At 38.2% G+C, this 18,453-nt stretch overlaps 1 protein-coding gene across 5 annotated transcripts; it reads left to right on the forward strand.

The window, feature by feature from the left end:
* Positions 1–10: 10 nt before the first annotated feature.
* ipo8 (importin 8) lies at positions 11–18,013 on the forward strand (the record flags this gene model as incomplete). Of its 5 annotated transcripts, none has more annotated exons than XM_083528703.1 (25): positions 11–370; positions 2,869–2,950; positions 4,250–4,406; positions 5,492–5,650; positions 6,230–6,386; positions 6,987–7,076; positions 7,180–7,274; positions 7,372–7,456; positions 7,783–7,917; positions 8,301–8,400; positions 8,523–8,599; positions 8,705–8,821; positions 8,910–8,999; positions 9,706–9,871; positions 9,971–10,131; positions 10,764–10,889; positions 10,985–11,051; positions 11,344–11,469; positions 11,653–11,750; positions 12,253–12,348; positions 12,506–12,726; positions 12,901–13,106; positions 14,003–14,227; positions 15,363–15,492; positions 17,348–18,013. In XM_083528703.1, coding segments are annotated over exons 1-25 (3,051 nt in total). In that variant the 5' UTR covers positions 11–286. The 5 variants fall into 5 exon arrangements, 3 of the variants coding, with proteins under 3 accessions (XP_083384829.1, XP_083384828.1, XP_083384827.1); XR_014531422.1 differs by having other exon boundaries at positions 35–370; positions 10,985–11,060; positions 12,901–13,175; XR_014531423.1 differs by having other exon boundaries at positions 35–370; positions 12,901–13,175.
* Between the last annotated feature and the right edge of the window lie 440 nt (positions 18,014–18,453).

Genomic DNA, 18,453 nt, shown 5'->3' on the forward strand with positions numbered 1-18,453 from the left:
CTTGAATGACGTTGTTTTGCGACAATGTCTTATTGCATACCGGCAAAAGAGGCAGGCCTGACCCATTGAACTTGGCTTGGATACCAAACAGCGTGTTAGTCCCTACATTTGTGCACTACATAGCACAGTATACCGTGACCGTTCCGCCCTATGGAGTGCACTTTGGAGTCTAATGTAGTCTGATTATTCAGATGCGGCTTGTGTACACTTAGCAAAGCTAGCTAAATTAGCTAGCCGTCAAGAGAGAAGAAAAAAAAGTTGCGGTTATTGTGCACTTCTGCTTCAAATGGATCCCAATCGGATTATTCAGGCTTTAAAGGGGACTATAGACCCGAATCTTAGAATAGCGGCTGAAAATGAGCTCAATCAGGTGTGTGGTTTTTGTTCATCACTTTTTTATTTGTGCCGATTTTTGGTTTCGCAGCGAAAAGAAACATATTCCATAATAATATTCATGTTTTGACGCTAATAGAGGAATAAAGGAATGAGGATGACAGTGATGTTCTGCATCAGTGCTTCCTGTCATTGTATCTAACGGTTTGTTTAATTTTCCTGTACATCATTCAGCCTTAGCATTACTGTAACACGATGAATGAGATAAAATAACATGGCAGATGAGAGTCAGATTTCCTGGAGAATCTGTTTTCTGATTGTGGCCTGTGTGATCTGGTGTGTTGGACATTCAGCTTGTTGTTGTTGTTGTGTGTGTGTGTGTGTGTGTGTGTGTGTGGAGGTGGTGAAGGCCTTGGATACCGTTGACTTGTTACAAAGCATCCTTACAGGAACCCGGATGTAGACCAAGTGAGCAACACAAAACTCCCCGAGACGACAGGAGGAAGCCTCAAAGAAAACATGTCCTCTTCTAGAGTGACACTGGGATCTTAAACCTTTATGATGTGCATCTATAGTGTTTATTTTTTGTGCATTATTATTTCTCTCTGTCCTGTATCACAAATCAGTATATTTAGAGCGAGTGATATGTGTATTTACAATCAGTGAAATTGAAACATCAGCGAGAAGCAACGCTCTTAACCTCTAAAAAGACGATTTGCCAGAAGTAATAAATGTGTCGGAAGAATAGATGGTCAGGGTTTGAGGTGGTTTCCGTGCCTGAGGCTCATGAACAGGCTGAAGCCTGGACCATGAGCAAATATATGTATTTATAATAATAAAAATATATAATCTTGCTATTTGTTGTAACTTATGCAGTTGTGGTTAGATGCCAACTGCATTTCATAGGTTCTGTACATTTACATTGCACAATCTAATCGAAATCACATGATGTATATATATTTTTTTAACCATGATGGATGAGTTCTGCCGCCGTTATTTTGTTAAGTGTGAAGGAACCTTGGTATTTGGAGATATCGGTAGCGGAAGAGGTGATGGTTGGAAAATAAGAAGATGGAATATAAGGATTGTGCTTTGCCTGTGTTTTTGGGGCCTTCCATTGAACTACCTGGCATTATTTCTGCTGAATAAAGTCCACGACCCTGCATCCTGATCCCTTCCAAATGTGATATTTAATTTGTTTTTTTAGATATTAATTGGCCCTGATACATTAATCACCCTTTCCAGACTGGATTAGTTTTATGATTAAACTAACACAAAAATGCCCAAAACTAGTGCCCATGGGTTCAAATATGGCCTGTGATGACTTTTGCCTGCTATGCCATATATGATAAAGTTAAAAAAAAAAAAAAAGGGAGAAAAATGCTATTTGTAAAAAAAAAAAAAAAAAAAAAAAAAAGATTCAGCTCCATGTCTCTCATTAGGGGTCACTGAATAGCCGAATGAACTCTATTGCGCAATCACTCCGCTTGCTTGTTATTCGTTCCTACTGTAAGTTTCACTGAACTTGAATGTTGAAAATAAAACTGTATTAGTTAAGAGCGATGTTTTGTATGTATTTATTTTTTTTATATTATGGAATCATAAATTGGAGAAAGCAGAGCAACTTTCATTTTAATGTTTAGTACAATGCAATGTTTATTTCCGGCCCATGGTCCTTAATCAAGTTTAATATTTTGGCCCTTCATATAGGAAAAAGCATCTCTGAACTATATAGTTAATGGCTTGATTAAGGCAGTCTGGGAGTTTGGAACTGTCATGAGCTTTGAAGGTTGAGTTAATGATGAAGAAATGATGACAGACTGTTGAAAGAAAGAGGAAGAATAAAGTGATACAAGTGAAATGGAGTGAAAGAGTGAAACAGCTAGTTAGATGGAAAGAGAGGTCGGGGGTATTGGGGGGGAAAAGGAAAGAAGGAGTTAATGATTAATGCAGGTAGATTGATCGAGAGATGGATGGAAAGAGGCAGTGATGGAGATGAAGAAAAGGTGACCTTTTATACAATGGTAAGTAGGAATAACCCTGGATAATAGACAGTCCTGTTTGAAGTGACCTGGATAGAGATGAGATGCAAAACAAGAGAATCGAGCAATCTGGGCAGTGTGATGTTTTAGATCACTGATTTGGTCTTGTGCAGGTTTAATGTCATTAAAAGGAAGGATAATGATTTTATGGTTTGGTTCTTAGTGACTGCAGTTAGTACAGGTCGTAGTGGTGGGGGAGGGGAGGGGGGGGGATGGAGAGATAGGACAAACAGAGAGTGACTTATTGAAACACTTTATTTCGTGGCACGAGATGTCACAAAATCGCTGAGATTCTAGATTTTATTTACAAATGTATTTTTTATTTATGTTTTTTAGATTTATCACTGATGAGAGAGAAGAGGGTGTCAGCTATTTTATTAGTATTGTATTAATAATTTAGAGGAGATTAACACACTTACAAATTTGTCGTCTATATTTTATGCCACTGCAGTAAAATGAGTTCAATATATTTGTGCTTTATTTATTTTCCCAGTCTTACAAGATCATCAACTTTGCTCCGACTCTGCTGCAAATCATTGTGTCCGAGCAGGTGGAGTTTCCTGTACGGCAGGCAGGTCAGGACTCACACAGACACAAACACACACACACACACACACACACACACACACACACACACACACACACACACACACACACAAACTCTCACTGCTGGCGTGGGAATTTTGGCTCATTTCAGTAAGAGCATTATAATGACTTTTCTTCCTCTTTCTCTTCTTCTTCTTCTTCTTCTTCTTCTTCTTCTTCTTCTTCTTTCCAAAGTCAACCAATTTCTATATAGGACCATATAAAACACAGACACGTGTGCATTTCTTTGTGTCATCCATAAAACAACTATTTGGCCATGTTCCCATTAGGATTCCCTGTAATGGATTTGCATGTATATGTTCACTATATAGGGTCCTAGAACACTAATAAAGGTACAATGTAAAAACAATACATGGTGTTACATCAATATAATTTTACATCGTATGTTTTTTTTAGTAGGCAGATTTGTCTGGTTGGAAGATTGCAACATATTTTTATAAGGAGAATAACAGCATGCACAGCAAATATTTATGCAGATTATATATTTATTTTTTTAAGAAACTAGGGCCATGCTTTTTCAATCATAACTTAATCAAAGTAAATCAAAAAGAAGGTAATTAAGCATAAATTTAATGTAATGGCACTGAAGTGAGATAATAATAATAACATATTGTATTTTTCGGACTATAAGCCGCTACTTTTTTCCCACATTTTGAACCCTGCGGCTTAAACAACGAAGAGGCTTATTTATGAATTTTTCCTGGGTTTTTCCCGGTTTCACAAATTCCAAGCCAAAAAACTGAGCGACATAACATTAGACCAATGAAATTTGAAAAACCAATGAAACCTGCTTTTTATTTTTCTTGGCAACAGCGTTACGGGTTAGTCAAAGAACCTTAGAAATCAGCATCAGAAAATAATAAGTACATAATCCTCAGTGTGCACACATGCAGTAATAGCGGAAAAATGCAGTGCCAGGCTATTCCCAAAATACTGCTATGCTTATATATGGGTGCGCTTTATAGTCCGGAAAATTATGGTAGTTTTATTAGAACGAAAATATATAGGAAATATATGCAAAATTGTTAACTGGGAAAATTTTCAGCAACATTTTATACTAAATAATGAGAAATAATTATTAAGAAAAACACACATTGATAGTAATATTGTAGTAATATATGTTAAAATATGAACTATTAAAAAAAAATCAATAAATGAACACTAAACAGATGCAAATATTTTTTTCTTTTAATGATTATTTGATCATGATGATGATTATTATTATTTATAATTAGAAAAGCTACATTCAAACTCTTTGTTCATCACAGCTGCCATCTACCTAAAGAACATGGTGAGTCAGTACTGGCAGGACCGTGAGCCGTCTCTAGGCGAGGTTATGTTCCCTTTCAACATCCACGAGAACGACCGCAGCCAGATCCGAGAGAACATGGTGGAGGCCATCATCCGGTGTCCGGAGTCCGTACGGTTAGTTACTCACTCATCCACACACACACACACACACACACACACACACACACACACACACACACACACACACACACACACACACACACACACACTCTGTCTGTACTGTGTTTATTACACTGTTTTATTTCTTATTGTTACATTAGTCCTTTGCTCTATGTTCTGTGATGTCGCTCTATGTTCCATTTTGTAGATCTGTGTTCTGTGATGTCACTCTGTTCTGTTTTATAGCTCTATGTTTTGTGATGTCGCTCTATGTTCTGTTTTGTCGTTCTATGTTCTGTTTTGTCGTTCTATGTTCTGTTTTGTAGCTCTATGTTCTGTTTTGTAGCTCTATGTTCTGTTTTGTAGCTCTATGTTGTGTGATGTCGCTTTATGTTCGGTTTTGTAGCTCTATGTTCGGTTTTGTGGCTCTATGTTGTGTGATGTTACTCTATATTCTGTTTTGTAGCTCTATGTTCTGTTTTGTAGCTCTTTGTTCTGTTTTGTAGCTCTATGTTGTGATGTCGCTCTTTGTTCTGTTTTGTAGCTCTTTGTTCTGTTTTGTAGCTCTATGTTCTGTTTTGTAGCTCTATGTTCTGTTTTGTAGCTCTATGTTCTGTTTTGTAGCTCTATGTTGTGTGATGTCGCTTTATGTTCTGTTTTGTAGCTCTATGTTCTGTTTTGTAGCTCTATGTTGTGTGATGTCGCTTTATGTTCGGTTTTGTAGCTCTATGTTGTGTGATGTTGCTTTATGTTCGGTTTTGTAGCTCTATGTTCGGTTTTGTGGCTCTATGTTCTGTTTTGTAGCTCTATGTTGTGTAATGCCGCTCTATGTTCTGTTTTGTAGCTCTATGTTGTGTTATGTCGCTCTCTGTTCTGTTTTGTAGCTCTATGTTGTGTGATGTCGCTCTATGTTCTGTTTTGTAGTTCTATGTTCTGTTTTGTAGCTCTATGTTGTGTGATGTAGTTCTATGTTGTTTACTGGAGCACCAGGGTTCTGGAGGAACGTTGTCTGGTTTCACTGTGTACTGCGTCAGCTATATATATGGTTGAAATGACAATAAAAGCTTCTTGTCTTGACTTGATATATTTTTGATGGGCAGGGCACAGCTCACAGTCTGCTTACGCACCATTATAAAGCACGATTTCCCCGGCCGCTGGACTGGCATCGTCGACAAGATCAGCCTTTTCCTGCAGTCTCAGAACAGCGGGAGCTGGTACGGGAGTCTTCTCGCGCTCTACCAACTCGTCAAAAGCTACGAGTGAGTATTTACCGTAGTTTATTTGCTTTACAGGGAGCCGAATTTCATGTCGATCAGTCAAACTTAGACACCTGAAGGGTGTATCAGATATTCTGTATATAAGTCGAGCGTTACAGCTCAGTGTTTAGTGGGTGTAGTGGTGTATCTTGGTTAGCGGTGTAATGGTACACAAAATTCACGGTTCGGTTTAATTTGGGTACGGTTAAGGGGATAAAGTGCAAAACATAAAATAGCTTGTGTTTTTTTTATTTTCTATTAATGTTGTTTATTATTAACATTTGTGAACAACAACATTTTTAAAACCTATTTTAAAACCTTTTTTTTTACAATTTATTTTGTAAAATGAACTCATTCCTTCCATCCTTCATTCATTCATTCACTCCCTTAATATGCGAAATTGTCAGGATTTTCTCTTTTAAGAACGAAAAAGGATCCTTATTGCTAGACTGTCGTAAAATCGTTGGCGATGGCAGGAAGTGGCAGCGATTTCTCACACAGGCAGAACAAAAGTCCTGTACTGAACGGGCTCAGTACGAATAGGTGCACCGTTACACCCCTAATCTTGGTTGTTGTTGGCAGATTTCGGAAGGCGGAGGAGAGGATCCCCCTGCTGGCTGCTATGCAGCTCTTCCTGCCCAGGATCCAACAGCTCATTGCTCAGCTGATGCCTGACGCCACGGTTTTCTCTGTCCTCATCCAGAAACAGATCCTCAAGATATTCCATGCACTCGTGCAGGTTAGCATAGAGTATATTATCTTGTTTTTATAACACAACGTAGATGGATTCCTAAGTCTGATAAGTCAGTGTTTTATTTAGGTTTCTATAACAGCAGCTAAGACGGTAGTCACGATTTTGAGGCTTTTATCAATGCACTCGTACTCATCCATATAATGTAAATCCACAGATTAAACTGCTCAATGGGATGGTGAGGTTTTCTGTAAGGATGTGTGTATTTAGCATGTTTAGAATGAGTCTCCAGTTACAGTAAAGCTGTTCCTATGGATGGAGCAGGATTTAGGACTTTGACATAACAAGGAGAACGACATATACAGGGTATGATACAGAAACAGTAATTTGTTTTTACAGAGCTTTCTACAACCTTAAATGTAAGTTTAAATGGATAGAAACAATACATTTGACATTCTTTACTGAATAAAAAATAGGACACAATGTAATTGTGTAATAATTCACTTAGTAGTGAAAAACGGTAACTTCTCTTTTTGTCATCGATTATTCAGAGCAGGAGCAAGAGTTTTAATACTTACACAATTCATTATTTTTTAGTATATATCAGTCACTGTGTGTGTGTGTGTGTGTGTGTGTGTGTGTGTGTAGTATTCCCTGCCTCTCCAGCTACTCAGTAACACAGTCATGACCCAGTGGATGGAGATCCTGAGAGCAGTTGTGGATCGAGACGTCCCTCCTGTACGTTTTGTGCATGTATTATGAGATCAAAGGCTAATTTTCAGTTGCTCAGCGAGTTGGCGTTCTGCATTGGTCTCACAGCAGGTCTGCCTCTGATTCGCAGGAGACTCTGGAGGTGGACGAAGATGATCGGCCCGAGTTAGTGTGGTGGAAGTGTAAGAAATGGGCTCTTCATATTATCACCAGGATGTTCGAGAGGTGACCGAACAACACAAATATATCGTATTGTTATCAAGTCTTTGATATACAGTAACCTGTCCACAGTGATGTACTTCCTTGTTCATTCTGTTCGTAGGTACGGGAGCCCGGGCAACGTGACCAAGGAGTATTACGAGTTTGCAGATTTTTTCTTAAAGACTTACGCTGTTGGGATACAACAGGTAGAAAATGTTCGCTTGCTTTTAGACGGAATGGTCAATAAGAGGCAAAATGGGCGTGGCTTTAGGATATATTATAATTTGAATTATTATGAATATTAAATATTAACTAAATTTGTATTAATTATTAAATATGATGATGTGGGTTTTTTTTTTTTTTTGAAAGATGAACAATAGTTTGATTTTTATTTAGAGGGGGTTTTTTTTGTACACAAAAATAAATAAATAAATAAATAAAAAAGTTTCACTAACAGTTTATCAAATGCAGCACACTGACACTATGTGATGAGATGTGTGTAAAACAGGTGTGTTGTTGGGTGTCATTCTAGGTTTTGTTAAAGGTGATTGACCAGCACAGGCAGAAGCAGTTTGTGAGTCCACGTGTGCTTCAGCAAGCTCTGAACTACCTGACACGGAGCATCTCTCACGCCATCACGTGGAAACAGATGAAGCCACACATACTGGTGAGGATTAGAGACAGTATAACGCCTAACCACAAGATTCACATTTGCTTTTTGAACATTCACATTTAGTTCCCATTTGCTGTTATAATAACCTCCACTCTTCTGGGAAGATGTTCCACTAGATTTTAGCGTGTACTTATGCAGATGTCTGTTCATTTAGCCACAAGGGTGTTCACAAGGGAGAGAAAAATAAGGATTATCATGTATCCATATTGTTACATCACACAGTATTAAGAATCAAGCGTATGTAAACTTTAGAATTTTTATGATGTCTCATTTTTGGAGATTCTATCAGGTGTGTGTATACTGGCCTCAGTTGATTCCTGTATATAACTTGTATCAATGTATATTATATTATAGTCTTGATATAAAAATTTCCACAGACAATAACTCAGGCGGTGGTTTTCCCTCTGATGTGCTATAAAGACGAAGATGAGAAGCTGTGGCAGGAAGACCCATACGAGTACATCCGCATGAAATTCAGTTAGTCCTTTAGTTCCTTTTGAGATTTTTTTTCCTTCTTCTGCCATCTCAGTCTGTTGGTTGTTGTCTCATTTATGTCTCCGTCCATCTCTCCGTCTTTACTCCCTCTCCCGCTGTTATAGATATGTACGATGACCACGTTTTTCCAGCCACTGCGGCTCAGACTCTGCTGTGCAAAGCTTCCAGAAAGAGGAAGGAGGTGGATACTCGTTTCAGATTTCGTTTCTATGCCGGTTTATATATTACCTGTGTGCGTCAATATTTTTGGTGTTCGTAATATAAATTGGGCTCAATGCTGGATCAGGTCCTTCCCAAGATGATGGAGTTCTGCCATCAGATTTTGATGAACCCCAGCGCCGACCCACGCAGGACAGATGGGGCGCTGCACGTCATCGGGGCTCTGTCTGATCCGTTGTTAAAGGTTTGTAAAATTTGAAGACTCTATAGGAGTATATTTACTCGTTTATATGCATGACATCTCTTCTTTCATTCCTCCTTTGTTTTTGTAGAAGCAGATCTACAGAGATCAGATGGAGCTCGTGTTACAGAACTATGTGTTTCCTTTACTTAACTCCAACCTCAGCTACCTGCGTGCCAGGGTGAGGAAAAACACGCCCGGGGTGGATGGATAATTAGATTGATTTATTTGAATGGATTGATAATTGGGTTGATTGATAATCGTGTTGATAATTTAAGTAGTATATGGATGGAAGGATGGATGGACAGATGGCTTGACAGACACATAAATAGATAGATGAATTGATTATGAATTGCTTAATAAAGGAAGGATAATTAAATGAATGTATGGGTTTGATGGATTGATAAGTGGATAAATGGATAAACAAATGAATAGATGGAAAACTGGAGGTTTTGATGGAATAGATAATGAACAATTAAATAGATAGATGAACAGATAAACAGATAATTGGGTGGATAATTGGATATGTGGATAGACTGATAAGAGGATAAAAAGATAATATTAATGGATGAATAATTGGATTAAAGGGATGGATGGACAAGTGGTGGGTAATTTGATGAATGGATGAATCATTGGATTAAAAGTATGAATATTTGGATAATTGGACAGGTGGACAGATGGATCAATAGATAATTGGATTAAAGTAAAATAGAGATAATCGTATGGGTAAATGGAGGGATTTAGGATAAAAGTGTGGTTTGATAATTAGAGGAATTAGAATGATTGGTTTTCAAAATCATGCATATAAATTAGTGGTACACATTAAGAAACACAGTCAGTGTATGTGTGCGTTTATTTGCTGTGCTTCTGTTTTATCCCCCATTTAGTCCTGTTGGGTTCTGCACTGCTTCAGCTCATTGAAGTTCCACAACGAGTTGGTCCTGAGGAACGCAGTGGAACTCGTCAAACAAGACCTCATCAATGACCAGGAGATGCCTGTCAAAGTCGAGGCGGCTATCGCGCTGCAGACTCTGGTCAGCAACCAGGAGCAAGGTCAGTCACACATACACACACACACACACACAGTATTTATAGCTGTTGTAACTGATGCAGTTGTTAAACTAACTGGCTCTCAAAATGTTGTCTGTGTAGCTAAGATCTACTTACGGCCCTTTATCAGGCCTGTGATGCAGGAGCTGCTGCACGTCATTAAAGAGACTGAGAACGACGACTTGACGAGCGTGATCCAGAAAATGATCTGCGAATACAATCAGGAGGTCGCAGTGATCGCTGTAGATATGACCCAAAACCTGGTATGCTTCCTGTTATAATACTGTATAAATGAAATGAAAGGCTACTGCTTATGTGGTAAATCAGTAGCATTGTTTCACCACAGATCATTTAGTTTATTGAAATTTATAAAGTAATATAAAGTGAATTAGTTGCTTGGCTAGAAGTCAGTTTCTCTTTTCTTTATTCATGTAAGTCATTTCATAAAATTATAGCGTTTGTTATAATATGTCCTTTTTGTTGTTTTATTATTTGTGTGCCTCAGTCAGCTGCCTAGTATTTCCAGTGCCCTGGGAAGTTCCCACAAAGTTCCCAAAAATCCCACAATGTTCACAGGGTTCCCTTACTGGAAATGACACTATATCATATGTCATGTCATATGGAAATGTATATATCATACTGGAAATGATGCTATAAAAATGTTTTTTAAAAAGTTAACCTGAGCACAATCCTGTTAATATTTATAATTAATATTCATGCCAATAGCGAGGTTCTGCAAGGCAAGTACATAGACATGCAAGTCAAAATTGAGATGCCAATGTGCCCTCAATCTTGCCCCTATTTACCCCTCAGAACCCCCTATTTACCCCTCAAGTACAAGTGTCTACTTTTCTCTGCAGATCAGCAGAGTAAACCCTGTTTCTCCTCTGTGCAGGCGGAGATCTTCAGTAAGGTTCTGCAGAGTGAGGAGTACGAGGAGAGTGAAGATAAGACTGTGATGGCACTGGGGATCCTCAGCACCATAGATACAATCCTCACTGTCATGGAGGACCACAAAGAGGTCGGGACTCATGCACACGTCTAGATACTGTAGATACTAATCTACACATGGAAAATATCAGCATGATACTTGATTGTCCATGTTTTTCATCACAGATCACTCAGCAGCTGGAGGGGATTTGCCTGCAGGTGATCGGCCTTGTGCTCCAGAAGCCCATCATAGGTATGGCAGGTGTGTGTGTGGAGTCATTTTCATTGTGCCGGAAATAAAAGATCAGTTATTTAAAGTATTATTATAGTAATACAAGTATCATAATATGCTTGGCCACAAGATGGGACCCTTGCTTTCTTTTTTATATTCTTGTAATGGCATGCATATTAAATAGATAGACAGCTTGATATGAATAAATTATATAAAAAAACATATTTAGTAAAAGTTTTAATATAGAATTTTATTAGAAAGTGAATATAGTCTTTCTATATCATTACTACAATTTTGTGTTTGTGTGTCTCAGAGTTCTATGAAGAGATTTTGTCGCTGGCGTTCGGTCTCACATGCCAGACCATCTCTCCCCAGATGTGGCAGCTGCTGGGCGTCCTTTACGACGTCTTCCAGCATGACTGCTTTGACTATTTCACGGGTCTGTCCTGCTATAAACAAAGAAACTAATCCTTTCTCAAGTGTTGGTCTTCAATATATGAGCTTAATGATGTTACATACATAACATACATATATATAATGTGTGTGTATAAGTACGGTACATGTTGCGGCTGCCGATAATGATGATGATGATAACGGGGATTTATTTGTTCTCTCCCTACAGATATGATGCCTCTCCTACACAATTATGTAACTGTAGACACAGACACGCTTCTGTCCAATCCCAAACACATGGAGGTCATTTACACCATGTGCAAAAAGGTGAGCAGAGTGTCTGCAGTAACTACATCATTTAAATCTCAACATTGTAGAAAAAAGAGTGAGCCAAAAAAACAACAACAACAACAGGTATAATCACAGTGGACCTTTTCAGACGCAACCCGGAAAAACTATTGGTATGGTTTTTTGCCAATAGTTCTAGCAATCCACTATTGGTGGCGATTAATCCGATGATACGGTCGAACCTCCATGCAGAATCAGTGCAAGCTTAATTTATCGATGCATAGAAAAAGATTGTGATGGAAAAAGTGATTTTATTTTATGAAACAAACTGCAAATCATGGAACTCTATTAAATTGAAAAAAAAAAGGTATAATTTCTTGCTTTGCGGCTCTGCACCAAATGACCAACAGTTTAGGAGGATAAATGCTGTTGATGTATTTTATTGTATGCAGGCAGCAAAAGATTTTTAAAATGTATAAAACTGCTCCTTTATATCCTAAAGTTTGTTTGAGTTGGTTTGGCATGAACGTGTTGTGTGCAGGTCCTAACGAGCGATGCAGGGGAAGATGCAGAATGCCACGCCGCTAAGCTGCTGGAGGTCATCATCTTACAGTGCCGGGGTCGGGGCATTGACCAGGTCAGCAGGATTGCAACAACTAACTACAAACAATGCAACCAATAATAATAATTAGAAGTACCCAGTATCTAGTAATAGACTTTCCAGTAGAATCATATTCTAAAATAAGATTTATTCATCACCTATAAGCTTTTTCACACGTCTTCTTGCTCCTCAGTGCATCCCGCTGTTTGTGGAAGCGGTGTTGGAGCGGCTGACGCGTGGGGTAAAGTCTACAGAGCTGCGCACCATGTGTCTTCAGGTGGCCATTGCTGCTTTGTACTACAGTCCTTCACTGTTGATACACACACTGGAGAACATGCGCTTCGCCCACAGCCCTGAGCCAATCACAGCACAGTTTATCAACCAGTGGATGAACGACACAGAGTTTTTCCTTGGGTACCCAATATCCCACTATTGCACTATATATTTTCTGACCTGTTCTTCAGATTTCCAATTATATTTGTAAACATAATAATGGGAAAATACACCATCGTATGATTTCACTGTGAAAAAGAAAATGAACACTTTAGTGTTTGTGTATATACGGTATAACGATGTCATACTGTGCAGGCTGCACGATCGTAAGATGTGCATCATCGGCCTGAGTCTGCTGATGGATTTGTCCAGCCGGCCAGCGGTGTTAGAAGGCGTGGCCAGCCAGATCATCCCCTCTATCCTCCTCCTGTTCCTGGGCATCAAGCACATCTACACCTCACGAGTGCTGAACAAACCTGAGCAGTTCTCCAGAACACAAGGCACTGAGGAGGACGAGAACGGTGAGACTCTCTATTTAAGGAACGTACCCATGTCTGGGGCTGCACATCACCTTAAAGGCCTTATTCTTTGTGAGTAATTATTTCCGCTCCTACACATTACACATCTTATTCCGCTCATGCAGCACGTTAAAGCTGATGAGGGTTGTCACATGGTTTGGTCTCAAAGGGTGGAGCTGTGTGCAGTTTAGTGCATTCAGGCCTTATCTGAACATTAGCCTGCTGTAAGTTTGATTTATGTTGGTCTGTCCGAGCCATTTTCAGAGTTAGAGTGTTACATTATAAATTATTATTTTATTATTTCTATATGTAAAGGCGAAAGAAATGTACTTTTTTTTTATTCGGTTCCATGTCCTGCTTTCAGCCGTTTATCATAATTCTATTTAAATAAGCATTTCCTCAAATTCTTCTTTGAATTTGTTGTTTTGTAGAAAATAATTTCAAACCAACGAACCAGGACAATCACTTTAGTCACTAAACTCCCTGAACTTCAATCACATGCTTGCCACTGTGCAGAGAGCCAATCAGATTGCATCCTTCAGGATTCTGAAGCTTATATCCAGAAAAGGGCATAGAATTCAGTGAGAGATGTAAAATTCAGTTCAGTAGTTCAGTGCTCTCCTGCTACACCAATTGTACTTACTTTTACGACATCTGTAGACAACTTGCAGTGGCTGGATGTTTGTTTTAGTACATCTGGAATGAAAATATCAGTTCTTATTTTAAAAAACAAAAAACACTCTGTATTTTCATGAGTAAGAGTTTAACTAGCATAGTATTATTATGATTATTATTATCTTTTTCTTCCCATTAGGGGTCGCCACAGCGGATCATCCTGTCCTCTACATCTGCCTCTTGCAAACCAAATGCTTATGAATATTATTATTATTATTTTACAGAGGAGATTCCAAGTGATGAGGATGAAGCAGGGGAGAAGAGCTCCAGCATGCATCCATCCAGTGCTCCCAGTGCCAATGATGATGAGGACGACGATGATGATGATGACGATGAAGACTACTGGGATGAGGATGGACTCGAGGGCACAGCGCTGGAGGAGTACAGCACACCGCTGGACTACGACAACGGAGAGGACGAATATCAGTTCTTTTCCGCCGCCCTGCTTCGTACGTAACAGTCCGTTATACCATTATACAAGACTCGGTTATCAGTATGTGCAAGATTAAGTGATCTTTAGCCTTCACTTACTAGTAGGTTACATGACCATAGTTAAGGGCAGGGTTGAAGGCCTTGCTCAAGGGCCCATCACTTTGAACTCACGACCCTTTAAACAGAAGTCCGATGTTGTAACCACTGAGCTACCTCTTCCGATACCCCTGTAGACATCTATGCACTCAATGTCCACTTCAGTAGGAACGTAGCAGCAGCAGCATAACGAAAAGGTGTGATCACAGGGACTTTCTGGCATCGTTGCTTGTATAAGATTTGCTTGCAGAACAGTCTGTAGATGAATGGTGTAAAAAAACTTTGGGTGGAAGCACCTTTTTGGTTTGGGTCTGAGAGGAAAATAGGCAGATTTTTTTAAGCAGCCAGGAAGGATATAATAATCTATATTAAAGGTAGATAGCATTTAAAATGGATACTGGATAAAATAAAAATTATTTAATAAATAAATAAATAAATAAAAAACTGCGTGTAAAATAGTACTGAAATTGATTTCAAAAATGTAAAATAATCAAACAGTATCGAATCATGAGATACATGCATGATGCACTATGCAATATAATTAGATTAATTTTATTAATAAATATTGAGAAAAATAAGACACTGAATAAATAAAAACAGTTTCAGTAATCCCCCGATTTACCAAGTTTTATGTTAAAATAATTTAAATTAAAAGGATTTTTTGGGGTGGTATCCATTTATCGTGGTCTGTTTTGAAACTTAACCACCGAGATAAAGGAGGGATTACTTTACATCCAAAATGAATAAAAAACACAATTCAAATGAACAGCACATAGTGCCAGTGATTTACCTCTAGAGGCCACTCTCCTACTATATAACGCGACCCGAAAAAACTATGGCTATTTTTTTCCACTAAAGCCAGCAATCAACTATCGGTAAAAAGAGATTTAGAGATTTTTGTTTATAGAAAAACAGTTTAATCTTTGTAGATGTGTTCACATGGTTGATGCAGACAGCAGTCCTAGAAATACTACAATAACATTCGCACCACCCTGTTTCCTTCATATTAAACTAGTCCATTCTGAAAAAGAGTTTTGTGTTTATGTGGCATTGCAGGCGTTCAGAGCTCAGACGCAGGCTGGTATCAGATGCTAACACAATCTCTGAGTGACGAACAGAAGAAGCAGCTGCAGGAGATCTACAGTCTGTCCCAGCAGAGGAGGAACGCAGCAGGAAAAGGCCTGTGGTGAGCACCTCCTGTCTTAAAAACTATCTCTCTACAGGAACACTGCAAACAGGCTAATGTGGCAAAATATATATATAAAAAGTTATTAGGGCTGTCAATCGATTAAAATATTTAATCCCAGTTAATCGCATGATTGTCATAAGTAAACTCGTGATTAATCGCAATTTAATCACATTTTTATTTGTTCTAAATGTACCTTCAATTTAATGAAGTTTTTATTACTCTAATCAACTGCAAATTATTTTTTAAACCATACTCAACATAGAGCATGAAGTCAAAACATTCTTGTAAATGTTTTAAAGTAATTGTTGTTTTAAAATACGTAACTCATCAGGGCACCAAACGGAACTTTTGCCGTGTTTCCACACAGACGTTTTTTATTGCCGGATGTGTACATCATGGTGGATTTTGGTGGGTTTTTTTTAAAACATAAGTAAAAATAAGGACGTCACGAGTAAACTTGTGTTGCGTCTTTTATATTTATAAATTTTTTTATAAATTTTCTTATAAAAACGGTCAAACAGAATTGCACGCTGCATTAATTGCGCGTTAATAAAATAAAAATGGATAAAATGTATTTACGTTTTCAACGCGTTTATTTTGATAGCCCTGAAAAATTATATTTGGATTAGAATTTTGTAAATCCAGGGTTACAAAATTACGAAAATGAAGGAATTGAGTGTCGGTTCATGACGTGTAAATGGATTTTCAAAGCAGGCGTCATTCCTTTAAGGTGGGGGTCTAATGCTATTTCATGCAGTAGTGCACGCTATTTTGTGCATTATTGGTGCTGTTAAAGAGTTGGATACTGATGCTAAACGTGGCCAAAGCTCCAAAAACCATCTGGACATATGAAGGATTATTTTTCCGTATACGTTTTGAAAACTATTTTTCACGTATTATACGTGAAAAATACTTTCCAAAACATATACGAACCTGAAAGGAGTGTATTGGAAGCGGAAGCAACGCACAGGATTTGCTCGAGAAAAATGTCTCCAAAAAAGTGTGTTTTTGGATGTGAGGGAATTTCTCTCTCCCTCTTTCGCAAGTGTGTTTATTTGTTTGTGTCATTGCTTTAGCTCGATATGTTTTTTTTTATAAATCTGATAAAACTAAAAACTTTCCAGAGATGTGAAGGATGAAATGCTGATCCATAGGTACTCAAGATTTACATGAAATTGGCCCAAACTGTGTGTGTTATTTCCCCTTTGAGAAAAAAATACAATTTGCAAATTGCTCTGGCACTGACTTCAGGTCATGCTGATTATAGGAAAATAATCCAATTAAATCGTAACAGTAATTTTTTATTCGTGAAAATTCATGTTTTATTGACAATATTGTCATTTATATTAAGTTAGTTTCAGGTTTCAAGGAACTTCATTCACTTATTTATTACGATTAGCATGATTAATATTTTTGAATGACCTATTTTCTAGAAGTTTAAACTACGTTCAGAGAGAGCACGCAATATTCTCTCTGCCCTAGATTGTTGCTAGGCAACTGGGAAATATGAACATTGAACATAAACGCATTTGTTTCCTTCTTTCGCTGTTTGAGAGACTAAAGTTGGTGAAACGCTGTTGCTAGGTAACTGGGAAATTATAGACGTCAATCAATGACCTGCTAACGACGGAGTTAATTAGCGTATATGTCATCGGAAATTGGAGGTAAGTGCCGGGAATAGACGGCGTTCCCCCTCGGCTGAAAAAATGACTCAATAAAGAATTTTTCACTGAAACTCTGTTCTGTGAAGATTTTTGTGTGTGTAACCACATGACCCTGTTACATAAACGTTCCTGTTCGATATTGTTTTCCGGGATCACACGTTTTATTTTTGTTTCTTTCTCTCTTGCAGAGATTGGATCCGCGTAGGAGGTACCAGAGTGCTTGGACGATTGTGAGTTTTGGATCTGCAACGGTTTTAACTCCACAACTAGCGTCCTAACTTACCAAGGACACGATCAGCGCAACACAAAGAGCCAGAGCTTCAAGAGTCCTTTCAGCCAGGACTTCAAAATGGTTCTACAGATTCAGAACCCCTGAAGGACCACTGGGGCACTTGGATGAGAGAGAAAGAGAGAGAGAGAGAGAGAGAGAGAGAGAGAGAGAGAGGCCTTGTCCTAATATACCCTGATTCACTAGTGTAAAAGTGAATGAGTGTGTGTCTGTGTGTGTGCGAGAGTGTGATAGTTGGAGAAGTAAGTGTGGGTGACAATCGTGTGTATGAGCACCTAAACTCTATCTGTATTATTTCCTGGACTTTGTCACTTCCCCTCCGTCAGCTCTGCATCACACTCTGAGCATCTACTCTGAGAGTGTTCCACGAGGTGTTTTGCTACAAGACAGATACACACACACACACAAACGTGTGACATCAGTGTTTTTCCAAGTTTGTTCATCTGAAGACTGTGCTTTATATTTGTTACATGTTTGTATGTCCGACTTTATTTCTTTCTTTCATTTCTTTTGTATTAGTAAGTTTTGAGAATTAAATTAAGTCATAAAATGGATTCTGACACCACTCCGCCTCTGTATCATTATTGAATTCGATTTTCAATCGTTTTCTTATCAAGGCAAACCGTGAACCAGGTTGCATAGCAACAGAAATCTCTGTGCACTCCTTTATTTTGTTGGCTGTTATTATCTCATCAGTCACACCGACGATACACAGAGTCTGGATTTCAGTATTGCAATAGATTTATTTTTGTATTCAGTGTTGCCACCAGTGAACAAAATAGATCACAGTGTGCTTTGAGTACATTTATATTAACTTCACATACTACACTAGTTAATTTTATGTTCCTTAAATGTTCCCTTTTACCAATGTTCCCTTTTTCCTGCTAAGGAAAATCAGAATTAAAGGGAAAGTTTTGCTAAAAAAAACAAAATGGCAAAGTTAATTTGGAATTGATTTACTGTCTATATTTTAACAGTAAATTGTTGTGCTTTTATCATCAGTAT

The sequence above is a fragment of the Silurus aristotelis genome, assembly GCF_946808225.1.
Source record: "Silurus aristotelis genome assembly, chromosome: 24".
NCBI classification, from domain to species: Eukaryota; Metazoa; Chordata; class Actinopteri; order Siluriformes; family Siluridae; genus Silurus; species Silurus aristotelis.